The sequence below is a fragment of the Taudactylus pleione genome, unplaced genomic scaffold, assembly GCF_031769625.1.
Source record: "Taudactylus pleione unplaced genomic scaffold, aTauple2 ptg000190l, whole genome shotgun sequence".
NCBI lineage: Eukaryota > Metazoa > Chordata > Amphibia > Anura > Myobatrachidae > Taudactylus > Taudactylus pleione.
The window spans coordinates 6,985,940-7,012,556 of NW_028284592.1; the positions used below are offsets into that span (position 1 = coordinate 6,985,940).

The 26,617-nt window shown below is 46.9% G+C and overlaps 1 protein-coding gene across 1 annotated transcript in view; it reads right to left on the reverse strand.

Moving 5' to 3' along the window:
* The window catches only part of LOC148519367 (cytochrome P450 2J5-like), a 45,812-nt gene that overhangs the window by 11,471 nt on the left and 7,724 nt on the right, over window positions 1–26,617 (reverse strand). The window contains exons 4-8 of the mRNA XM_088476643.1: window positions 25,579–25,739; window positions 3,636–3,812; window positions 2,779–2,920; window positions 2,068–2,255; window positions 731–872 (exon numbers count right to left, since the gene is read on the reverse strand). Coding sequence (XP_088332769.1) covers window positions 731–872; window positions 2,068–2,255; window positions 2,779–2,920; window positions 3,636–3,812; window positions 25,579–25,739 — 810 coding nt within the window. The remainder of the gene's footprint in view (window positions 1–730; window positions 873–2,067; window positions 2,256–2,778; window positions 2,921–3,635; window positions 3,813–25,578; window positions 25,740–26,617) is intronic.

Consider the following 26,617-nt stretch of genomic DNA (forward strand, 5'->3'; position numbering starts at 1 on the left):
CGGCGCCCTCTCCTTCCTATTTCCAACCCCAACAGCGCTCATAGCACGTTCCCCGCTCGACTCCCCCTAGTTACACCACTGATAATCCCCCCTCCATTGTATCAACATTTTTTTCATTGCCACTGGCAGTGCTGCTAACTTTCAATAGATCCAATGCCTGTGCCCAGAGCGATCCAACGACGCGTCCTCAGCTCCTCATGTCAGTGTTTACTGCAGTATGACATCACGTCGCAGCTGTGCCTTACAGAAATCCTGCCAAGCAGAGCGCCGAAAGGAGGAGCAGCTCGATCGGGCCTTTGGATGGCCAGGTTGGCCTATCAGGCCTTTGGCCCATCTGGCAATTGCCAGATGGCCTTTCCGGCCCTGTTTACAACCTTAACATTAGTCCAAACCCTATATCTAGATCTATTATTATTTTTACATGAGATTCTTTTAACAAAAACAACTATGCCCAATCAAATTGTACATTTTTATATTTGTATACCATTGCAAAGTATCCATTGTGTTTTCAAAGCGGCAAGTTGGCACCACACATTTTTTATGTGGTGGTTTTTGTAATTTCTGTATGTTTATAATGAGAGATAACATTTCACATCTGTTCCAGATTCTTTAAGGCCTGAATAGAACATCAGAACTCACAATACGTGTTTAATCAATTAAATATTTTCTCCATATTTTAGTAATGGCAAAGTAATAAATCTACAAATAATGTATTTTTATAGAAACTCACCTGCAGAAAATGGTAAAAATGCCTCATTTGCTTTAAAGCTTCCATCTTTAGTCAGGAAATGGTTGGGGTTGAATTCATAAGGAGTTTCCCAGTATTGTGAATCATGCAAGACAGAGTCCAGATTAGGCAGAATCACTGTGTTCTGAATAGGTGAGAAGACAAATTCTAAATTCTCTTACTAAAAATGAAGTAACAAAATTTTACTCATAGTGATGAATAAAGTTGCACACAAATTGAATTTTGTAGCAGGAAACATCTTTTTGTAGAGGTGTTTAGTTTTGGCCTTACAAAATGGGTTGTTGCATTACCTTTCTTCCCAAGTAAAGTACACAAAGCTATTCAAGTAGAGGCCCATGGTCAACCCGCGAGCTGCCACATGTTTGATCAAGGTCTCTAATTTAATAGATCTCTGCACTTTACCTGGGAGAAGAGGCCATGTGACAACTCAATGGCAATTGAATCTGCCCCTAAGAATGCAGCTAATTCAGCAAATGTCAATACATTATGCAGAGCAGTTGAGGTGGGATAAAACAAGATAAGGTTCCACCTGTGCAAAATTCCATGATCAGTGGTAGATGTATCAAACCTTTGAGATAGGCAGATAAAGCGGAGAAGTTGCCCATAGTAACTAATCAGCTTCTAGCTATCATTTATCTTGCACAGTCTATAAAATGAAATAAACTAATTGGTTGCTATGGGCAACTTCTCCAATTTATTTCTCTAGAAGGTTTGATACACCTCCTCTCTAATGATGTAATTTTGGGGTCTGGGGAACAGAAACGACATTGTTATTGTATGTACCATAGCCTCCAGATGAATTTAGACATTTTGTGAAATATCTTATCTCAACAAGAGCCTATACAAATTCTAATCCACTTAGTAGAATTAAAGCCCGTGTCCCGCCCAAAAAAATATGTTTGCTTTGGTGTCTGACAACTGTTTGTTATGTCCCTGACAATAAGAGGTATTTATTAACATTGGTCCATGGTACAATATGCACTAAATCATAGCAGCCAATCAGCAATTATCTTTTATGCTTAAGTACAGGTTACCAAGTGAAATCAAATATGTGATTGGTTACTAAGAACTTCTACCGTTTCAGTATAATCTGTAAATAACTAAATTTATAGTATAGTATGATTATTTATAAAAATAATCCAATCATTTTATCAATATTAACATGAGAAAACCCCATTGAAATGCCCTGTGTCTGCATACCCCAGGCTGTATCTGGTCAGGCATTACATATAGTGAGACATGTCTTTGTTTGTTTTAATGATTTGTATTCTGTACAACACAACATAAGGCATGACAATAACCACCACCAGCAATCTCACCTGCTTTAAACGATGTCCATCAAGAACAATGTCCTTTATATTGCATCTTGTTATTCCCACACCTGCAATGTTCCCACAACGCTGAATCTCATGAACTACTGCATTGGTGTAAGGAAGCCTCTTTCTGTCTTCATATGTTACAGGTGAAGACCCATCAAGTACCTCGTCTAACTCCTTGTGTATCTTTTCTGTGAAGATAAACTCCAACCATTTACCGTTAAAATTAGTTTATCACCATTCTGTTTCTGGAACATTTTTTGCATATTCATGAACTGCTTTATTTAGTTATTTATAATATCTTTATTTTTTTACAGCAGCAAATAAACAACACTGTCACTGAAAAAAAAAATATATATCCTCACAGGCACTAATTAAGAAAAATTATCTGTGAGGGGGTAGTTTGGACCCTCCTATATTTTATCCACAAGAATTAAGCAAAACAACAGAATATGGGTATCAGAGGTCCGACGAAGCTGAGGATTAACCATAGTGAAACGCGTTAGGTTGCACAAGTACTCCTCCACGGCACCATATACAGTATACACCACTGAGGCTTGTGTATTTTTCCATTTTACAGTTGAAATTTTACATCTAGATTTTCCAATCCAGGATCATTTTTTTTATCAAGTGTTTATATTAATATAACTTGTTCCGGTTGGCAGATAGTGTAATTTTTATAAATGTATCAATGTCACTAAATAATTTTTGTACCTTGTATATCAGGATAAGCCAACATGTACAAGAGCGCCCACTGCAAGGTTGTTGCTGTAGTTTCTGTTCCAGCGATGAAAACATCGCTCACCACTTGAATGAGATTTGCCATACCAAATGTGGAGTAAGGTTCATCCTTTGTCTGTACATACAATAAAAACAACATAAATATATCTAAAATACTAAAATATATCCTTATATTTGGTGAGTAATAAAGTCACATGACTAATGAAATTGCTTTGTGAAGGAATGCATAACTGTCAGTGACCTGTATCTGGGGAATACTAAATACACGTCTTTCACGCCGTTTCAAATGAAACCTTTTGCATCATCAGGTTTAAGGTACTGTAAAATATATTATAAGTAACACACACAATATGTTTTCAGCGCTCACTTTAGACATCTCTTTTAGACTTTGAATAGTAAATATAAATAAAAGTAAAATACAGTCTATGATTATAGAAATAAAAATAGTACTTTATTGTATAGGGCACAATATTGTAAACTCAGATTTTAGTACAGTTTGTATAAAAATAGTTCCTAATACTGGTAAACGTGACTCACAGTTGACAAAACATATTGTGTGTGTTACTATTTATATTGCTTTAAGGGAAAAGAGTATCCCTAATGAGAAGTTCTCAATAGCAGCCATGGAGAGGCATCTGTGGGACGCGCAGCCTTATCTTGTATGTTTATGTAACTAAAATATATTACAACAAGTCATAAAATTCCTAGGTGCTTCTAATATCCTTAAACTTTACTGTAGATGGTAAATACTTTCCAAGGTAATCTAATGTTATTTGTGTCATTTCCTATATAATCAGCGTGCAACTTTAAATAGCTAATGGCGAATATACCTTTGCAATCTGTGCCAAATAGTGGTCAATGAGATCTTCAGGTTCCTCTGGGGATCCATTTTCTTGATGAATTCTGATCTCTTGCTTCACAAAATTATTTATATATTTTTTATCTTTAAAAGCTTTTCGATGAGGACCAGGTAAATGTTTTATGAGCCCTGGGAATGCATCATACATCTGTTAAACAAAACATGATATTAAACAACCACAGATTAGATCAGATGACATAATTAATGGATACACCCTGGATAATCATTTTACCCAAAGGGATGCAAATGTAACGGACATAATACCACCAATGGCTAGCTTTATTATGTAAAAATTGCTAAAAGAATTCACTGATGTGCATAAACTGTAACGTGGCAATGCACATATTTATAAAATGCTCGAAGATTGATAATAATTACATCTATGTGCTGGAGAACTGCATACATTTTCTTGTAACATAGATCTTTAGCCTGTTACATACAGTACTGTGCAAACGTTTTAGGCAGGTGTGGAAAACATGTTGCAAAGTAAGAATGCCTCGGCAATTTGCCTTCTGTTACAGCCAAATATTTAAAATTTTGACTCATCAGTCCAGAACACTTGCTGCCATTTTTCTGCACCCCAGTTCCTATGTTTTCGCGCACAGTTGAGTTGCTTGGCCTTGTTTCCACATTGAAGGTATGTATGGCTTCTGGACACAATTCTTCCATGAAGACCACTTCTGGCCAGACTTTTCTGAACAGTAGATGGGTGTACCTGGGTCTCACTAGTTCCTACCAGTTCTGAGCCGAAGGGCTGGAGAGTGGTTCAATAATGAGTGTCTGCAGGCAACAGTGAAACATGGTGGATGTTCCTTGCAAGTTTGGGGCTGCATTTCAGTAAATGGAGCTGGGGATTTGGTCGTCAGGATTAATTAAATTTATTCTGCAGCAGGACAATGACCCCAAACATACAGCCAATGCCATTAAGAACTATCTTCAGGGTAAAGAAGAACAAGGAGTTCTGGAAGTGATGATATGGCCCCCACAGAGCCCTGATCTCAACATCATCAAGTCTGTCTGGGATTACATGAATAGACAGAAGGATTTGAGCAGGCCTACATCCACAGAAAATCTGGGGTTAGTTCTCCAAGATGTTTGGAACAACCTCCCTGCTGAGTTCCTTCAAAAACTTTGTGCAAGTGTACCTAGAAGAATTGATGCTGTTTTGAAGACAAAGGGTGGTCACACCAAATATTGAATTGATTTAGATTTATCTTCTGTTCATTCACTTTGCATTTTGTTAATTGATAAAAATAAACTATTAACACTACTATTTTTGAAAGCATTCTTACTTTGCAGCATTTTTCCACACCTACCATAATCTTATGCACAGTACTGTATATACCGTTCATCACTGTACAGCAACACCTGTACCCATTTAACATACACTCATACAACACACAATACCTGTTAAACGTTTTAGTACAACCCCATGTTTCCCGTTTTTATTGAATGTAAGCGATTCAAGGTCAATAAGTATCCTGAAATTATACAAAGATAAGTAATAAAAAATGTTTAGCTTAGCAAAAACTGAAAAATAATGTACATTCAGATGTAATGGGTTAAGAACTTAAATATTATCTGTAGCCTTGAAAGTTGGTATAACCAATTCCGACATGTACATGATTACAAATCCCCTGAATCAGTTTTGGAACAGGCTGTTCTTACACCATCTGAAGCAGTGGCGTAACGTCATCCCAGGTGCCCGAGGCAAGATAAATGTTGGTGCCCCCCCCAAACTAAAATGTACCATCCACCAGCACCTATGCCAGCCCCAGCTGCCGCCACCCCCCTTATGCAGTTCCATTTATATAATGCCCCCAGTAGTGGTCCCCCTATGCAGTGCCCGCCTATGTAGTGCTCCCCAGTAATGGTCCCCCTATGCAGTACCTCCAGTAGTGAGCCCCCGGTAGTTGCCCCCAGTAGTGAGCCCCCTGTAGTTGCCCCCTGTAGTGAGCCCCCTGTAGTGAGGCCCCTGTAGTAGCATCCTGTAGTTGCCCCCGGTAGTGAGCCCCCTGTAGTTGCCCCCAGTAGTGAGGCCCCTGTAGTTGTCCCCTGTAGTGAGCCCCCTGTAGTGAGGCCCCTGTAGTAGCACCCAGTAGTTGCCCCCAGTAGTGAGCCCCCTGTAGTTGCCCCCAGTAGTGAGGCCCCTGTAGTTGCCCCCAGTAGTGAGCCCCCTGTAGTTGTCCCCAGTAGTGAGGCCCCTGTAGTTACCCCCAGTAGTGAGGCCCCTGTAGTTACCCCCAGTAGTTGCCCCCAGTAGTGAGCACCCTGTAGTTGCCCGCAGTAGTGATGGCCCCCCGTGCACTGTTAGAACAGAAGGTTCACACAAAAAAAAAAAACAAACACTTACCTTTATCCCCGCTCCAGTGCTGCTGCCGTCCATCCCCGGCGTCCGCTCCTCGGCACCATGGGAGTGACATCATTACGTCACTCCCATACTGCACTGCGGGACCCAGAAGACGGAGCTCACTCGTGAGCTCCGTCCCCGGCGTCTGCTCCTCGGCACTATGGGAGTGATGTTATGGCATCACTCCCATAGTACACTGCGGGACCCGAAAGACGGAGGGAGCTCCGTCCTCCGGCTGCCGCCGGGGGTTTCAATAGGAGCCGGGCGCCCGCTGGTAACACACTCAGCGGGCGCCCGGCAAATGGAGGGTGCAGGGGGTGCGACCGCACCCCTTGCACTCTCCGTAGTTACGCCAATGGAGGTGGAGCGCTGATCAGCGGCGCTCCTTCTCCATGCAGCTCCCGGGGACAATGGAGCCAAGTGCCCCCTTCAGGGCTGACGACCGGCGGCAAATGACTCCATTGTCTCCGGGAGTTCCGCCACTGATCTGAAGCATTATTTGGACAATATTGCACAGCAGGAAGTAGTATAGTGTTATCATAATGGCGAGAAAAAGGCAATTAACAAAGGAACTGTCAGGGTTCGGCCTAGGATCGTCCATTACTCACCCCAGCACCGGCTTCCCCTGACTTCTTGTGCGGTCAAACGTCAGGTGCGGCGGCGGGTGACGTTCTGAGGATTTTGCCTTAGGTGCTCTAGGACTTCTGTGTCTTGTTTACCGAGGTTAGACTACTGTGGCCTAAACTTGATCACTATCAAGAACCGATACCCTCTTTCCCTCATCTCTGAACATTTTGATAAGGTTCGTGGGGCTTACCTTTTCACCAAATTAGACCTTCGAGGTGCCTATAATTTAATTTGCATCAAGGCTGTGGAGTGGAAAACATCATTCAACACCCGGGATGGCCATTTTGAATATTTGGTCATGCCATTTTCATTATGTAATGCACCAGCGGTATCTATGGGGTACGTTAACGAGATCTTCAGGGACATCCTTTACAATTTCGTCATAGTCTATCTGGACAACATCCTAATTTTTACCAAGGACCTGCAATCCCATCGAGTTCATGTCAGAGAGGTCCTTACCCAGCTTCAAACTCACCATCTGTATGGGAAGATCTCTAAATGCCTCTTCTAACGATCCTCCATGCCTTTCTTGGGGCACATCATTTACGGGAATTCTCTGCAGATGGATCCGGACAAACTGTGTGCCATCCAGGACTGGCCCCAACCAAACTCATTAAAAACCACTCAGCGATTCTTGGTGTTCTCAAATTATTATTGCAGGTTTATGTTGAACTTCTTCGCCTTAGTTGCTCCCATCATGGCCCTCACTAAAAGGGAGCCAATCCTTGCTGGACATCTACAGCAGTGGAAGCCTTTCAACATCTTAAAAACAGCCTTTTCCACTGCCCCAATTCTTTGCCAACCAACATGGATGCCTCTTCGGTGGGAGTAGGGGCTATACTCCATCGGTGACCAGGAATTGTTGGCTATGCGTTTGGCACTGAGTAGTGGAGACACCTTTTAGAAGGCACAAGGTTCCCCATTACTTTCATCACAGATCATAAGAATCTCGTCTACCTCCAGTCTGCTCATCGTGCCAGACAAGCTCATTGGTCCCTCTTCATCTCAAGATTCAACTTCAAACTTCAATATCGCCCTGGTGTCCTAAATAAAAAAGCTAATGCTCTTTCCCGATCTTTCCTATCTCTACAAGAGGAAGAGAACTGACCTCAAGTTTGCCCAATCCTGGATCCTCTCATCTTTTCATCCACCCAACTCCTGTCTCCCCTGCCGGGTAGAATCTTTGTCGCACCACTGCTGCAAAAAAATTTGCTGACATGGGCCTATGCTTCTCTCTTTTCTGGACATTCAGGCATTCTTAAAACCTTCAAGTTCCTGCAACGATCCTACTGGTGGCCTACCATGAAAAAACATATCTGAGACTTTATTATGTCCTGCGCCAAGTGTGCCCAACATAAAGTCACTCGCAATAAGATTTTTGGGCCGTTATGTCCTCTACCCATTCCTGACGCTCCTTGGACTCATCTCTCCATGGATTTTATCTCTGAGTTTCCACCGTCCAAAGGGCATAATATAACCAATTTTTGAAGATGGCTCATTTTGTTCCCTTAGTCGGTCTTCCCTCTGCACCACAGTTAGCCAAAATATTCACCTGTGATGTCTTCAGGCTGCATGGTCTACCTAAGGAGATAGTGTCTGATCGAGGGGTACAATTTGTGGCTAAGTTCTGGAAGGCTTTTTGTGCTTCCTGAGGAGTCAAATTAAAATTTTCATCCACCTATCACCCCCAAACTAATGGCCAAACCGAGAGGGTGAATAAGGAACTGGAGACCTTTATCAGACTATTTGTATCCTCTTCACAAGATGACTGGCTCGATTTATTACCTTGGGCAGAATCTCCCATAACTTCAGATACCATTCTTCGAATACCACTCAGTTTTTTGCAGTATATGGTAAACATCCACAAGTACCCAATTTCCAAGAGTTACCTCCTATGGAAGTTCTGGCTGTAACTGACCTTGTGAATTCCTTTTCGGATATATGGGAAAAGATTCATTGTTCCCTGAAAAGGGATTCTAGAAATTACAAAAAGTTTGCTGACTGGAAACGCCATGCTGATCCCCTTCTAAAAGTCAGAGACAGGGTATGGTCATCATCTAAGAACATTTGTTTAAGGGTCCCAAGCATGAAATTTGCCCCACATTTTATTGGACCTTATCGTATTCTTAAGGTGCCTACACACATACCTATTTTTTACACGATCTGGCCGTTCCAATGCATCAGAACGACAGATCGCCCAACAAATACCCAAATCGTGAGTCCCCACTCACGATCACGATGCGCAGCCCCGCTGGTCGCACATCGCATCGTCAGATCTGCTGTGCTGTAGGGCAGATCTGACAATCTAGGACACGAGGCACTGTAAAAAGTCTGGATGCAGGATAGATCATATGAAGATTGGGCACCAAATCGTGTGCAGATCGTGTGCAGAGCTGCCAGGGAGAGTTTCAAGGGAAATCGTACACATCGGCAGATCGTGAGCACATTGCTATGTGTGTAGGCACCTTTAAAGTGATTCATCCGGTGGTTTATAATTTGGAGCTACCACCTGAGTTGAAGATCTCCAATACCTTCCATATTTCATTGTTACCTCCTCTGATTCTTAATCAGTTTCGACGTTATCCACCCAAAACGCCTCAAGTTCAGACTCAACAGGGTGTTGAGTTTGAAATCGAGAAAATCCTTGACTCTCGGCATCGATAAAATTGCCTTCAATATCTTAGTGACTGGAAAGGATATGGGCCGGTAGAACGTGCGTGAATCAAAGCCTCGGGCATCCATGCTCCTCAACTCATTTGAGGGTTTCACAGGAAGTTTCCTGATAAGCCTGGTGGGTGTCCGGAGTCCACCCTGAAAAGGAAGTGGTACTGTCAGGGTTTGGCCTAGGATCGTCCATTACTGACCCCAGCACCGGCTTCCCCTGACTTCTCGTGTGGTCAGACCTCAGGTGCGTCCGCGGGTGACGCGCTGAGGATTCTGCCTTAGGTGCTCTGGGATTTCCATGTGTGCCGCTGTGTCTTGGTTACCGAGGTTGCCGTCATGGGCGCCCCCATGATACTCTTTCTCACCTGACTGTTCTTTCAGCCAATGGTAGCGTGGTCTCGGTCAGCTGATGGCCTATCTCCTATGAACTGCTACCATAGGGTATATAACTGGGCTCTGGACACCAGGAAGTTGCCTGTACAACGTTGTTACTACTGGTGTATGCTTGCCGTCACTTCGTTCCAGGTTCCTATTCCTTGCTATTGAGTCTTCTCCAATTTCTATATCACCCTAAGGTGCATCAAGAGACGCATTCCGTGTACACATCAATTAAGTACAACCACTGTGTCATCCTCCGGAGCATCTGGTATCGCACTCCAAGTACTCAGTCCACATCCACCGAGTACAACCACTGTGTCATCCTCTGGAGCATCTGGTATCGCACTCCGAGTACTGAGGGTCTGATTCAGAGCCGGACGCTATTTGTGCTCACTCATCCAGAAAAAGGGGCTGGCTATTTAAATTGAACGTTCGTGGTCTGTTGACGCCTCTAGGTCTGAACGAGCGAACAAAACATGCGGACGTTTTTTTGTAAAAAACGCTCCCTGGCCACTCGCATCATACGTCATCTCCGCTATTTATTAGATTAATCGAGTACATCGAAAAGGCGAATGAACTGCTCGCTATTCTTGTGGTTGCATTTTCCTACCGCAATCATGCGAGCAGTTCAGGCTAAAAGACACCCAACTGACGTGGTCGATGACGCTGCTTTGTTAATTATGCACACCCATTAAACGCCCGTTTTGACCTTTTGGCACGCCTGCGTTTGGATCTCCACTCCCCGTTTTCAAGCACCTTCCCCTGTTACCACCCACAAACGCCTCACCCTGTCACTCAAATTAGCAGGCATTCGCTATATTGCGAGCACACGATTTGTGACCGCACTGACTGGTTCACGCATGCGTACTAAAACCCATACGCATGCGCAGATGTGCGAACGAGTGGCTCCGAATCAGGCCCTCAGTCCACATCTACCGAGTACTACCACTGTGTCATCCTCCGGTGTGTCTCAATTCGCACTCTGGGCCTGATTCAGACTCGGTTGCGAGCGCTCAGCACTCGCAACCGGGTCGATGGTGGCCCAGAGCACATGCGCGAGACCAAGATAGCGACGGAAAATGCGTCGCTCTGGGCCTCGCACCAAAGGGGGCGTGCTGTCGATGTTGAGTGACAGCACGCCCCCTTTGGTGGGCGGGCCGGGGTGGGGGTGGCTGCCCAAACGGAGGCATTCCCATGTGAACGCCTACCGTTTGGGGCCGGCCCCACTGACATCACAAGTGTTGTCAGTGGAGAGATTCCCGCTCTGTTAGAGCCGAAATCTCTCTGGGGCTTGCGGCAACAAGTCCCTACCACAAGGGTCTCGTCGCAAGCCCGATGGTCGCGATGGTCTTGACCATCGCGACCATCTTCCTGGCCGCTCGCTATAGCTGTGGGTGGCAACCCACAGCAATGCAAGCGGCCAGGAGGCCGCTCCATGAAAAAAAAAAAAGACGCCCTGATTCAGAGTGAGCGCTTTGTCAGAGCGTCCGGCTCTGAATCAGGGCCTCAGTACACACCTACCGAGTACAACCACTGTGTCATCCTCCTCTACCAGCAGTGCATCTGGAACCGCACATAGGGCCTGATTCAGACCTGCTCGCTAAGATGCATACTCTCGCTGCTGTCGGTGGTATGCAGTGTGTATGTATTGTGTGCATGCATCGCAGTGCGCATGTGCATGCCTTAGCAAAATAACACAATGCATTCGCTCGCTGCGCATAGACAGCCCAGCAGAGTGAGTGACAGGGGAAGCCGTTTGTAGGTGGTAACAGGGGCTGGCCATTAAAAACGGGGGAGTGGAGGTGCAAATGCAGGCGTGCCTGAGCATCTCAACGGCATTTTAGAGGTGTGCATAATTATAAGACAGCATCATAGTACACGTCACCTGGCTTGTTTTTACACTGAAATGCTCACAGTGCTTGCGGCAGGGTATGGTCAACCACAAGCGCTGCGATAGCATCCGATGTTACCCGATGTACTAACGGACACTTCCTAGACATGACGTGCACAAGTGAGTATCTTAAGACAGGCTGGTGGGTGTCTGCGTACACAATGCGATCGCTCTCTAAGAAATACTGGGCGTGCTAATGCATTGCTGTGCGTTAGCATTGCCTATGCAATTTGCATACACATCGTGCGAGCGTTTGCATCTAGCGAGCGGCTCTGAATCAGGCCCATAGTGTACTTAGGGGTCTATTTACTAAACAGTGTTAGGAGACAGAGTGAAAAGTGATAAGGTGCCAGCCAATCAGCTCCCAACTGTCATCTCACAGGCTGTGTTTGAAAAATGACAGTTGGGAGCTGATTGGCTGGTACCTTATCACTTTTCACTCTGTCTCCTAACACTGCTTAGTAAATAGACCCCTTAGTGTGCATCCAGCCTAGCATAATCCCTGAATCAATCTTATGTTCCAAGGGTGCACCAGGATCCACACTCCACGCATTCAGGGCCCGCTCGCTAGATGCGTTCGCACGCAACGAAAGTATGCAAATCCGCGATCGCATGGCAAGGCATTAGTACGCCCACTATGTCTTAGCGTGCGATTGTGGTGTGTATGCAGATGCCCACCAGCCTGTCTTAAGACGCCCACTTATTCACGTCATCTCCAGGATGTGTATGCAACCATCGGTAACATCGAGTATCATACCCTACTGCAAGCACTGCGAGTGCTTCAGTATGTAAAACAACCATGTGACGTTTACTCTGATGCTACCTACGCACGCGTTAAGACCCTCCGGCACGCCTGCGTTTGCACCACCACTCCCTCGTTTCCTTCGACCATCCTCTGTCACCACCCACAAAAGGCTTCTCCTGTCACTTATTCTTCCCGAACGCATGGACTAGTTCGCGCACTGCGATGCATGCATAGATTGCAAACATTGGCAGGCTGCGTGCGAACACAGCCTAGCGAGCAGGTCTGAATCAGGCCCTCAGTGCTATCAAGAGCAATTACCATCCTCCTCCAGTGCCAGCAGAGCAGCCTACTCCTCTGTGGACCTGCCCTCCTGTCTTTCTTTGTACCACTTCAGGAAGCATTGCCCTTTGTGCCAAATCTGTACCTATAGGTATAGAATCTGTACTAGTACTTCTCCAAAGTACTTCCTCTAGGCCATAGCAGTGTACTGTACCTCTCTCAATTTCCCACTTGTATCGGATACCTGAGCAAAGGGCTGCGACCTGCTTGCCGGAAGCAGCTAAACCCATAACCTGCTTGGAGGTGTCACTGGTGAACACCTCCTGGCAGGTTAGTCTCCACGCCTTTGGTCAGGTCTCATCAACATCCGATACTTGTGGATGTGGAGAACATACATTCAGGCCCCCTGCCTCCGATTCCTCCCTCAACCCGGGACCTTAGCTTTCAGCCCCTCAGTAGGGGATTCCTCTGAGCCGGGCGTGACAGGAACACAGACATACCATTATAACTCTTACATTTGTATGAATTTCCTTTAGAGAAATTACAAAGCCAAGGTGTCAGTGAGTAGTTTCCTACACCACCAAAAAATGCATTTGGAAACTGGAGAAAACCCTGACAGGAAGAGGTCTGCAAACCCAAAACCACAACAGAATCGAAAGACAGGTTTCTGAAAGTCAACAGCTTGCATGACAGGCTTCTCACGAGATAACAGCTTTAAGTGCACCTTAATACTGGTCGAAGTAAGTAAGTCCCAGATTCAACTGTGAAGAGAAGACCTAGAGCTGCAGGTTTGACAAGTCAGGTGGCCATAAGAAAGCCATTGCTAAGATGGTAAAATAAGAAAAAAGGTATGTCTGCTCCATGAAGCACCACCATGAAGTACTACCGAAGACTGGAAGTCTTATGGACAGATTAAATAAAATAATTTGCAATCTTTGGTTCATTACTCAGGGTTTTTCTACACTTTCAAGAAGATGAAAGGTTAAAAAAAAAAATTATTCTCTGATTTTATTTTTTTCTCACCAATTGTTTATTTGTTCTATGCTTTCATTTTAGTGTACATTAAGACATTAAACTACCTAAATTTGATCAGTAGCAGTCTACATATGTGTAAATATATTTATATACATATACACAGTAAAAATATATTTAATACAATGTACAGCAGGTGTTTATTACTCACAAGCCTTGCATTACTAGTAAGTACCTTTTCACTCTTCTATATATTTAGTATTTAATTTTGTAATGATTTATTTAGATTTTCAAAATGTATTGTTAAAGTTTCATAGAGATATTTTATTAAAGCCCCATTAATGTGACAAAATGTTTATCGCAGCAATTTGGTTTTTGCATGGAAGAACATATTTATCAAACAATATGGAAGTAATTTCACTGCTACCCTTCATGGTTATCTCTAGCGTTGCCATACATTTTACAGTAAGATAAATATAATTTTCTTTTCAGCCTGGCTACAATGTACAGCCCCAAACCCCCATAGGTAGATATAATTCAACCCCAGAATTAGCATTCAACAGTTTCAATGAGTAGTGTCTGTATACATGCTTATGAGCAACGTCCTGCTTCAGTGATCAGTAGTTCTGTAATTTCTCACACAAACCTCGGGATTGACACGGGATATTGAACATGGGTTCAACCCACATTGCACCTTTTTTCACCACACTTTTTATCCGGCGTCTTCTCCTCTCACACTAGACCCATATCTGCCCCGCTGAACAGGGTCATCATTTTGCTACATTATTAAATGTGGATGTTTCAGTGACTGTTTGCAGTGCATTCAAAGTGGCATATTATGTAAAATAACCAGCTAGTGTCTAGTACAAAGGGCCTGATTCATTACGTATCGCTATTTGTGATAGCAGCTATTACGCACGCAGGTCTGTTGCGAAAAAATGGTAATGTCAGCAATCACAAAGCTATTATAGAGAAAGCCCAAAGCCAGCATAGAGACAATCACTACCGCTTTCGCACATTCATAATACTTTGCAATCCTGCGTATACATCAGGAACATCGAGTAACATCGAAGCCTCACACACAATTACAACAGGTCTGAAATTGCTAACCTTGTCGCACTCAGGACCTCATTCAGAGCCGCTCGCAAAATGCGAGCGCTCGCTCTGAATGAGGGCGGCCGCATCTAAAATAATGATCCGGCCTCCTGGCCGCTCGCTAGGCTGTGGGTTACCACCCACAGCTTTAACAAGCGGCCAGGATGATGGTCGCGATGGTCAAGAACATCGCGACCATCGGGGTTTGCGACTAGACCCTTGTGGTAGGGTGTCGACCAGATCACTGGTGATGTCAGTGGGGCCGCCCACAAACGGCAGGCGTTCGCTTGGGAACGCCTCCGTTTGTGAAGCCACCCCCCGCCATGCCTACAAAACGGGTTGAGCTGTCAATCAACATCGACAGCCACCCCTTTTGTAGTGAGCCCCGGAAGCGACAGAATTTCTCTCTCGCTCCGGGGCTTGCGCGTGTGCACAGCCAAACCGACCCGTTTGCGAGTGCTCAAGCGCTTGCGAGCGGGTTTGAATGAGGTCCTCAGTGAGTACACAAGCTGCGTATGCCAGCGCAGTGGCTAATTTATGCACGCCCCTGTAATGGCGTTCAAACAGACTGGCATGCCTGCGTTTCGACAACCCCCAAATGCTCACTTCCTGTCAATCACTCTGCGATGGGACTGCATGGTCTCTGCAATCGCACTGTGATCACAGTTGGGCCTTCGCGCACGCACACTGCAAAGCATATGCATGCACAGTACACAACAATTGTCTATCTGCGTGTGTAATCGCAATAGCGTTCCATAATGAATCAGGCCCAGAGTTCCTATACTTTTGTGGATAGCACTTGTTTGGGAGTGCAAATGAACGCTTAATGCAGTCTGTTATCATGGTCAATTGTATTTCTGAAGATGGAAAACCAGAATGTTTGGTTAAGAGCTAAATCACTGTCAAAACGTACGTTGTAGGAGGGTGTTGCTGTTGCACACGATAGCCAGAGTACCTCAGCATTGTTGATATGTGTGTACTATTTGAATGATGGTAAGCAGAGTAAATAGTATAAACTAGTCCTGTGGTTCCCAAACTTGGTCCTCAAGGCACCATAACAGTCCAGGTTTTCAGGATATCCATACTTAAGCACAGGTGACTTGTTTAGTACCTCAGACAGATTGATTATACCATCTATGCACAAGCATGGATATCCTTAAGACCTGTTAGGGTGCCTTGAGGACCGAGTATGGGAACCCATGCACTAGCGTAATCCCAGATGCTACAGATAACTCATGATTTAACAAGTAATATGGTTTATTCTGCAGCAATATGGCTGTACAACCTTACTCACAGTATACATACACATTGCATCTGGATGGAGCCAGTGGCAAATGCAGGATTTTGAAAGGAGGGTTTCCAAAGCTTTGGTTACCAAAAAAATATCTAGCCATAAATAAATATATAGATGCTCCCAGTAGTGCCCTTTATACAGTGCCCCCAGTAGTGCCCCATATACAGTGCCCCCATGTAGTGGTCCCCCTATACAGTGCCCCCAGTAGTGCCCCTTATACAGTGCCCTCAGTAGTGCTCCATATACAGTGCCCCCCACGTAGTTCCCGCAGTAGTGATCCCCCTATACAGTGCCCCTTATACAGTGCCCTCAGTAGTGCCCTATATACAGTGGCCCCAGTAGTGCCCCTTATACAGTGCCCTCAGTAGTGGTTCCCCCTATACAGTGCCCCAGTAGTGCCCCATATACAGTGCCCCCCATGTAGTGCCCGCAGTAGTGGTCTCCCTATACAGTGCCCCCAGTAGTGCCCCTTATACAGTGCCCTCAGTAGTGTCCCTTATACAGTGCCCCCAGTAGTGACCCTTATACAGTGTCCCCCTATGTACTGCCCACAGTGATGGTCCCTTATACAGTGCCTTCAGTATTGACCGTGTCCCAGTACAGTGTCCCAGTAGTGGTCCCCCCTATGCAGTGCTTCAGTAGTGCCCCTAATACAGTGCCCCCATGGTGGTCCCCCTATGCAGTGCCCCACTAGTAGTCCCTAATACTGACACTTATAATAAATTGCTGTACAGTGTATTGCTGCCACACTCCTACAGGGCCTGATTTGAATCTCCTGCAATGCTTTTCTCGTCGCCCCCCCCCCTTAGCCCACACACATACACACACACTGACACAGACAGATACATGCACACTGACGCGCTCATACACATAAACAAAAACACATACACTAACACAGACACACACACCGCAGCGCATCCAGCGCTTACCTAAAAACACGAATACAGCAAAATAAATACAGCAGCCTGGCACCACCCCCGCCCACCCGCTCCATTCCCCCCCCCCACGCACCCCCACCTACGGCGTGCAGCTCTGGGCTCGACAGCACTGGTATGCAGTGTCACCAGACGGTAGGCGCGCTCGTCCTTTCACATGCCAGTCACGACAGCGCAGCTCCGGGACTCGACAGTGGAATACAGTGTCACCCCTTGGCAGACGCGCTAAGCCTCTAACATGCCAGTCACGACGGTGCCTATCGGAACTGACTGGGAGGGGCTCTCGCGCTGAGCTCCCCCTACAGACAGCCCAGGCAGTACAACAGGGACTCTTGGAAAAAAAAAAGTAAAATTGTTCAGCTGCGGGGGCCAGCAGTGAATGGAGTGTCGGGCAGGGGGGGTTTCTAGGTACTCGGAAACCCTCCGTGCGCGTGTGGCTGCGGAGCTTCAGTGGAACATAGAAGTCACCAGCCGGTGATTGTATAGGGTAGCAGTATATAAGTTAGCGTTATGCATTCTAACAGGTATCTCTGAGGGGGACCGGTATGCCTAACCCTAACCCCCCCTTCCCCGCAGCCTAAACCTAAGTCTCCCGGGGGGTGCCTAACCCCAACCCCCCCTTTCCCTAGCCTTACCCTAACTCTCCCAGGGGGGTGCCTAACCCTAAGTCCCCACTGGAAGCCCCTAACCTAACCCTCTCCCCCGTGGCTGTCCGCACCCGGCTTACCTTCGATCTGTATGCCAGGCGTCGGGCTCACGGCGTAGGTAGAATGACAGGCGTCAGGATTTCGATGCCTGTCATTAGACCACTGCCAGGATTAGACAGTCAGGAGCTGATGGTCGGCATTTGCGACCGTCGGCATCCCGACTGCATACCCTCTGGGGCAGGCATGTCAAGCATGCGGCCCGAATAACCATTTTATGAGGCCCAACATGCCCCTTAGTAGTGCCCCTTATGCAGAGCCCCCAGTGATGTCCTTAGTAGTGCCCCCAGTAATGTCCCTTATGCAGATCCCCCACTAATGCCCCTTATGTTGTGCCCCCAGTAATGCCCCCTCCCAGTGTAGAACAGGCCCCACTCACCTGTCTGTGCAGTACTTATCTTTCTTCACGACGGCCACTGGTCACCACTCCAGTCCACGCCATCCCGCGTAGACACTGCCGTTGACTGGATCTAATTAGATCCAGAGTGGCAGGCGCAGGCTCCGCTCGTCGTGGGTGACATCATGACGTCACCCCCGAGCTGCATCACTGGGAACGCTGCCCTCTGAAGTGATCAAAGGCTTCTGATCACTTCAGAGACCACTGTTGCCAGCCTGGCAAGTAAACACCGCCCTGTGCTCCGATCATGGCAGGGGTGTGGGCCGCATATTATATATATATGTGAGCCCACACTCTGGGGCCGCAGAAATGTTTTATTCGGGCCCAGGGGCATCTTAAGAAAGGAGGGGGCCCGTGTGCACTCCCTCCTCTCTTCTCGGCGGCCCGGCAGCCGACTGACGGGGCTGGCCAGCCACCGGAGCATTAGTAGACTCCGGGCACTAGAGTGTGCCCGGAGTCTACTGCGCATGCGCAGAACACCGAAAAATGACCGTGGCGGCCATTTTCCGGTGTTCTGAGCAGCGCTGACACCCGCCGAGGGACCACGGACAGGTAAGTTTAAATTAATATGGGTGCAGGGTGTGCACCCATTATAGATACGCCACTGTTCGGGACCTAGAAGAAACTGTTAAAGGATTTTAGCGATGCAGTTATACTCTGTGCACTGGAACAATAAATCAGACACATTTCCCAATGATTGCCTACCCAGAGACAACCCTGCAGATTACAACCACCCCAATTTCTGGTAAGTATCACATGTATTAATGAGTCATGTGCAGTTAATACATAGTTGCCTACCTTTGGCTTCTTCTCCCCGGGAGAAGCCTTGGTAGGAGAAGCAGGTGGGCTGTGACAGGGTTCACGTCATTAAGCCCCGTCCCATCGCGGCAAAGTACCGCGATTGGCTTAAATTTAAATAGGGGACAGGGCTAAATTAAGTTAATCACTGAGAATGCATCATTAAGCCCCCTCCCTTCTATGGGGACCCGCGATCGCCGCGGAAATTCTCCCCATTCTGCCCACTTCACTAGGAAGTGGGCAGAATGCGGGAGAAGTGCCTACCCTTCTGGGGGTGAGAGGGGTTACCCGAAAAATTGGGAGCCTCCCGCGAAAACTGGGAGGGTAGACATGTATGAGTTAATAATAATATGAATTGGCTGGTTGGAAAGATAATGTGTTGATGTTTAGAATAGATTGCTACCGGCTTTTGGTTCCTGGTGACTCTCCTGAAGTGCCATTTGTTCTGTCTTATCCTTTTGACTGATTTCCTTTCAGTAGTTCAGGTGCAAACTACTATCTCATTGCAAGTGCTTTACTACACTGCCCATGGAGTGTTACAGCATCTCAGAACAATTGCATTACTACACTGCTCCTGCAGTGTTCCAGCATCCCAGTAGGAGGTTGAAGGCCTAGGGCCTGGGCGCAACCCTGCGCCCCCAGCCACTGCCTGAACTGCAGATCCCCTTCACTGAGCTGGGCAGAGGCGGACCGCAAGCAGTGAAGTAGTGTGCAGGTGATTCCTTCTCTCTTCACAGGCTTACAATGTGCCACTCAGTGGCGTAACTTCATCCCAGACGCCCGGAGGCAAGTTATAATTTGATGCCCCCTCACATCACAGCCGCTGACACTGTAATGTAGCAATTTGCATACAGACAGGCTATAGATAGACGAAGGCAACAGCTGATGGTCCGACATGGAGCTCTCCACTAGTGTATAGTGGCTTCTCAGGTGCCTGGAAGGGGTGCCATGTATTGGGGGGCCTTGACGGTACACTACGGGTACATAGTTACAGTCCTAAGTGTGGTGAATATGTTGTGGACAATGGAGGAGGTGCCCCTTCAGAGCACGGCATGAGAGAAGAGGATTCCTCAAGGTGCTGTGAGTGGAAGCAGTGTGAGCTATGAGGGGGGGGGGCTGTGTGTAGGGGCAGTGTGATCATCTGTAGGGGAGGCTGTGTGGGGGGGCAGTGTGATCTTTAGGGTGGCTGTGTGTATGGCATTGTCATCTGAAAGGGGGGCTGTGTGTGTAGGGGCAGTGTGATCTAAAAGGGGGGGGCTGTGTGTGGACCCAGGGGCGGTGTGAACTGGTGGGGGCTTCTGTGTGTGGTCAGCAGTGTGATCTGTGAGGGGGGCTGTGTGTGTGTGTGGAGGCAGTGTGTGATCTGTAAGGGGGGCTGTGTGTGGGGGCAGTGTGATCTGTGAGGAAGGGCTGTTTGTGGGGGCAGTGTGTCTGTAAGGGGGGCTGTGTGTGGTCTCGGGGGCAGTGTGATCTGCAAGGAAGGGGGCTGTGTGTAGAGGCAGTGTGATCTGTAAGGGGGGACCATTGTGTGGGGGCAGTGTGATCTGTGAGGAAGGGTTGTATGTGGGGGCAGTGAGATCTGTAAGGGGGGCTGTGTGTGATCCCGAGGACAGTGTGATCTGCAAGGAAGGGGGCTGTGTGTAGAGGCAGTGTGATCTGCAAGGGGAACCGTTATGTAGGGGCAGTGTGATCTGAAAAGGGGTGCTGTGTGTGTGGGCAGTGAGATCTGTAAGGGGGGCAGTGTGTGGGGACAGAAGCGTGATCTCTGAGGGGAGCTGTATGTGAGGGCAGAAGTGTGATCTGTGAGGGGGCTGTGTGTGTGTGTGTCGGGGCAGCGTGATCTGAGAGTGGTGGCTATGTGTGGGCCCGGAGGCAGTGTGATTTGCAAGAAAGGGGGCTGTGTGTAGGAACAGTGTGATCTGCAAGTGAGGGGGGCTGTGTTTGGGGGTAGTGTGATCTGAAAAGGGAGGCCGTGTGTGGACAATGAGATCTGCAAGAGGGGGGCTGTGTGTGGGGACAGAAGTGTGATCTCTGAGGGGGGGGGCAGTGTGTGAGGGCAGTGTAATCTGTAGGAGGGGTAGTGTGTGGGAGCAGCAGTGAGATCTGTGACGGAGGGGGCTGTGTGTGGGGGCTGTGTTAGTGGACTGTGGTCTATTTACTAAACCTTGGATGGAGATAAAGTGAATGGAGATAAAGTTACAGCCAACCAGCTCCTAACTGTCAGTTTTCAAGCACAGCCTATGACATGACAGCTGATTGGCCGGGACTTTATCTCCGTTCACTTTATCTCCATCCAAGGCTTAGTAAATAGACCTGTGATCTGTGACGGGGTATGGTTAATTTATGAGGGGGGCAGTGTCATTTATGCATCTGCAAGGAGGGTACCTAACACAGGTGGCAGTGTGATCTGTAAGGGGGGCTGTGTATGGGCCCGGGGGCAGTGTGAACTGCAAGAAAGAGGGCTGTGTGATCTGTAAGGGGGAGGAAGTGTGTGGAGACAGAAGTGTGATCTCTGAGGAGCGCTGTGTGCGACGGCAGAAGTGTGATCTGTGAGGGGGGCTGTGTGATCTGTGAGGAGGGGCTGTATGTAGGGCGGGGCACTGTGATCTGTAAGGGGGGGCTATGTGTGAGCCCAGTGGCATTGTGATCTGTAGGGGGTGGGGCTGTGTAGGGGCAGTGTGATCTGTGAAGGAGGCAGTATGACCTTTGAGGGGGCAGACTGATCTATGAGGGGGGGCAGTGTGATCTATGAGGGGGCTGTGTCAGGGGGCAGTGTGATCTGTGAGAGGGGTCTGTGTGATTTATATGGGGGGGACAGTGATCTGCAAGGGGGGACTGTTGTGTGGGGGCAGTGTGATCTGTAAGGGGGGGCAGTGTGTGGGGACAGAAGTGTGATCTCTGAGGGGGGGCTGTGTGTGAGGGCAGTGTGATCTGTAGGAGGGGTAGTGTGTGGGAGCAGCAGTGAGATCTGTGACGGAGGGGGCTGTGTGTGGGGGCTGTGTTAGTGGACTGTGGTCTATTTACTAATCCTTGGATGGAGATAAAGTGAATGGAGATAAAGTTACAGCCAACCAGCTCCTAACTGTCAATTTTCAAGCACAGCCTGTGACATGACAGCTAATTGGCCAGGACTTTATCTCCGACGGGGTATGGTTAATTTATGAGGGGGGCATTGTCATTTATGCATCTGTAAGGAGGGTACCTAACACAGGTGGCAGGGTGATCTGTAAGGGGGGCTGTGTATGGGCCCGGGGGCAGTGTGAACTGCAAGAAAGGGGACTGTGTGATCTGTAAGGTGGAGGCAGTGTGTGGAGACAGAAGTGTGATCTCTGAGGAGCGCTGTGTGCGAGGGCAGAAGTGTGATCTGTGAGGGGGGCTGGCTGTGTGATCTGTGAGGAGGGGCTGTATGTAGGGCGGGGCACTGTGATCTGTAAAGGTGGGCTATGTGTGAGCCCAGTGGCATTGTGATCTGTAGGGGGTGGGGCTGTGTAGTGGCAGTGTGATCTTTGAAGGAGGCAGTATGACATTTGAGGGGGCAGACTGATTTATGAGGGTGGCAGTGTGATCTATGAGGGGGCTGTGTCAGGGGGCAGTGTGATCTGTGAAAGGGGTCTGTGTGATTTATATGGGGGGACAGTGTGATCTGTAAGGGGGTTCTGTGCTAGGTGGCAATGTGATATGTAAGGGAGGAATTTGTGACCTGTGAGAGGAGGGTAGTGCAATATTTGAGGGGGCAACATGATTTGTGAGAGGGGGGCTGTGTTAGGGGGGCTGTGTGGTGACAGAGTGATCGGGGAGGGTATGGCAGTGTAATCTGTGATGGGGCAGTGTGATCTGTAAGGGGGGCTGTGTGGTGGCAGTGTGATCTGTAAGGGGGCTGTGTGGTGGCAGTGTGATATGTAAGGGGGTCTGTGTGGAGGATGTGATCTGTGAGGTGGGAGCACTATGAACTGTGAGGGAAGGGGGAAGTGTAATTTGTAAGTGGGATGCTATGTGAGGAGGGGCAGTGTGCTCTGTGGGGGGGCTGTGTGGGAGCAGTTTGATCTGTGAGGGGGTTAGCGTGTGTGAGATTATGGGGGAAGCATCTGTGTGAGGTTATGGGGGCAAACCTCCCAACTGTCCCGCTTCCAGCGGGACAGTCCCATTTTTTTGGGACTGTCCCGCTGTCCCGCCCGCGGGCCGCAGTGTCCCGCGGTGGGGGGGAAGTTGGGGAAAGCACAAACCGCTGCCCTGCATAGCAGAGCAGCGTTTGTGCAGGAAGAGAACAGATGCCGTGCGCATGCGCACGGCATCTGTTCCCTTCTGTGAGGGCTGCCCAGCATCTCGGAGAGTGCTGGGCACGCCCCCAAAGTGACAAAAACGGGGGAAGCCACGAGGCTCTGCCCCGTTTTCAATTGGATCCGCCCCCTTTTCCAGGAAGCCACGCCCCCTTTCCGGGCGGGCGCGCGCACCGTCCCTCCTCCCAACATTGATATGTTGGGAGGTATGTGGGGGCAGCATGTGTGTGACGCTATGGGGACAGTGTGTGTGTAAGGAACATTCAGGACACAGGATTAGGAAAATGAAGGACATAAAACGTAGGAGCGAGGAAATGTGCATATAGATTAAACAAAGAAGATAAGGGGGCCCCAGCACAATCAGTTGCCAAATACCATTAACGTAGCTGAAAAAGTCTGCCTCACAAAGGGCAGGATGTATTAACACTAAATATGCAGTCAAACCAGGGGCGTCTTTAGAGAGGAGGGGGCCCGTGTGCATTCCCTGTCCGGGGCGCCCTCCTCTCTTCCAGGCGGCTGGCAGCAGACTTAAGCGGCTGGCCAGCCACTGGAGCATTAGTAGACTCTGGGCACTAGAGTGTGCCCGGAGTCTACTACGCATGCGCAAAACGCCGCACCCATTTTCTCGGCTTTTTGTACAGCGCTGACACCCGGCGCAGGACCTCGAAGAGGTAAGTTTTAAGTAATATGGGTGCAGGTTGTGCAGTGTGGGGCCCCCTCGACCCAGGGCCCATGTGCACCGCACACCCTGGACCCATTATAGATACAACCCTGAGTAAAACCTCTGAAAATAGCATTTTGGAGGTTTGACCGCAATGACAATATGCACCAAGCTTTGGAAATGCTTGTTCCTGTTAGGCAATATAGATGGCATTGTCTAATAAAAGCCTATGGACTTCTTATCGGAGTTTTCCCCTAAAGAGGTCCAAAAGGTCCTCTCAGGGTCCCCCACAGATGTATACATTAGACCTAAAAGAGGGTACATTTTAAAGGAAGAAGGGAAAGCAGAATTCGAGTATGTCTATTCCCACCATTTATGACTTTCTAACCATATGTAATAAGATCTACTGGATTTCAGGAAATAATATCAGTTTACTCGTCAAGAAAAACTAGTTATCTCTGATAGCAGAACCCCATGCACTGTGGACCATTTATCCTCCCTTTGCATATACCGTCATCACCTCTACCTCTGAGGACAGTGGTGATAATAAAGTACAGAGACAGAGAATATAGGACTAGTTACATGAGACATTTATATGCTGGAGTCTCTCCAGGACTGCATAGTACAGTGCAACATTTTGTGACCCGTAGGTGGAGTTTATTATGGTCAGGAGGCAGAGCTTCGGGTGGCCTAGAGGTATGTGGGTGGAGCTTAGGCTGGCGGTGTGTAAAGGGGGGGGTTGATGGGGATGGGTGAATGGGCGATGTTTGCAGCATCCAGAGGGTGAATGGGTGGGGCTTTGGAATGCACTGTAGTACAGATCCTGCAGCTCCATCCACCTCATTGTTAATCTCCTGACCCTGACCAGGGGCCTTATCAGTTTCCGTTCCCCCAGACTAGTAGTGCCAAACTAGGGTAGATTGGACCAAGAGTCCACTAGAAAGCCCAGTTTTTTATGTTTTCCTTAATTCAGAGGTGCAACTCGATTCCTGTCTTCTCAACAAGGTAATATTGTAAGAGTTGGTTGTCCTTTGTAAAGAGAACGGATGTAATAACAAATGGTAGTAACAATGCCAATTTTGTATATAGTAACTGCATCTTATATGAATTTACATGTCTATATCAATTCAAAATTGCTGTATTGCTTCACTGAAATCAAAGACAGATCATGGAGTGGAGATTCCAGTACATTAATACTGGTGATGCACTAAAGGGATGGTTCATCAATGGCTTAGCCCAGCATCATCAGCTTTCAGTACAACAAACAGGCTTCACACACACCTTTAGTTCTGTCACACTGGTGGTTGACAATACCTTTGGATGACAGGAGAGTTGATGGCGTTATTTACTGAAGGCATGACATACAGTAGACAGAATATTAATGCCTGATGTAGTTGCTGCTAGTTGGAATGTTTGAGGAGGCTCAGCTAGGTGATAACCTGATGTAGCCACTTACGAGGGACAGAGACTTAACAGTTCTCAACACATCCAATGCTGACATTAACTCGTTCATTGCCTCTATGGTTTACACCAAGTAGTGGCAGATACATTATTTTATATTTTTAACATCAATTATTGATTTTAATTTTTATCTACTTTGTTTGATTACAAATTTTGGTGACCACCTATATAATTATTTCTATACAGTATACATGCTGCAATTTTAAGACTTTGTTTTAAAGTATTTTTCCATATGTTAATATATATTTGTAGAATTAAATGTTTTAGAGTATTGGAAAAAATATTTTTTTCTCTATTAATAACAATATTTATTTAGATTAGTGCTTAGCCATTGGAGGTATTAATATTTCTGCTTATTGCAATGTATCATATGCACTGTTACTTACTCTTCCCCAGTTAGAGCCCATGATTTTAACAAGATAGTCGTTTCCTGCAACTAGTTTCTGGAAAGTGATGTCATCAAAGGAGAAACGATGTCCAAACACAACAGCTGAAATGACGTTGGCAACCGAATGGATAATGAAGAATGACGCATCCATGGGTTTCCCTAATGATATTAGACTGAGAGTGAGCACTGATTTATAGTCATATACTGTGAACCAATCTGTATCCTAAACAGATTCATTAATTATACCCTATGGGTGTACAACCATTTTCTGTCCTATCTCTACTGACCCGCTAGCTCATATGGTTTCAACACAGCCCTCTATTTCTAGACTGTAAACTCTCATGAGCAGTATTTTTGTTCCCCGTTGTCTCATGTCTGCACCATCTTTCTCAGCCTAACCCCTGATAAAGTAAGATCCAGACAAAACACGAGGTGTTGTTTTAAATACTGATTCCTAAGGATATATTTGGTACACCTAATTCATACTTACCTACAGTACTTTTGAAAAAGCATTTCAGGGAGATTGTGAAAGCAACACCTATGAGCCCGTGTTAAGTGGACGTGTACTGCTACATTTGAGAGGCGTATCATACAATTGATTTACAGCAGAATGTAAATGAGCCCCAAAGCAGTTGTAAGATCTACTTGTTAATGAAAACATACTGGTACTGCGTGTGTGTATTCCAATGAGCACACAATTCTGTGAATTAGCAGCTCCACCATTTTGTGAGTCACAGCAATCTCACTCTGTGAGAGTACCAAATCTGCAGTTAACCACAGGGTGTGATGGCCTGCCATATCTGTATTGCGCAAGGAACACGTCAATTAAGGCATCAGTTTTAATGATCAGAATTGTATTGCTTATTTTACTTTGAGTGGCAGAAATTCAGTAGGTTTTGTGAAAGTTCAGATAATGTCTAAGAAGCCTTAATGGGACATGTGAAACCGAGAGGTTTTTTTGTATATGGAATTTCATTGCTTTTTTATAATTTATTAACCATCAGAGTTTGGAGGAGCAAACCGGGCCACCTGTAGGG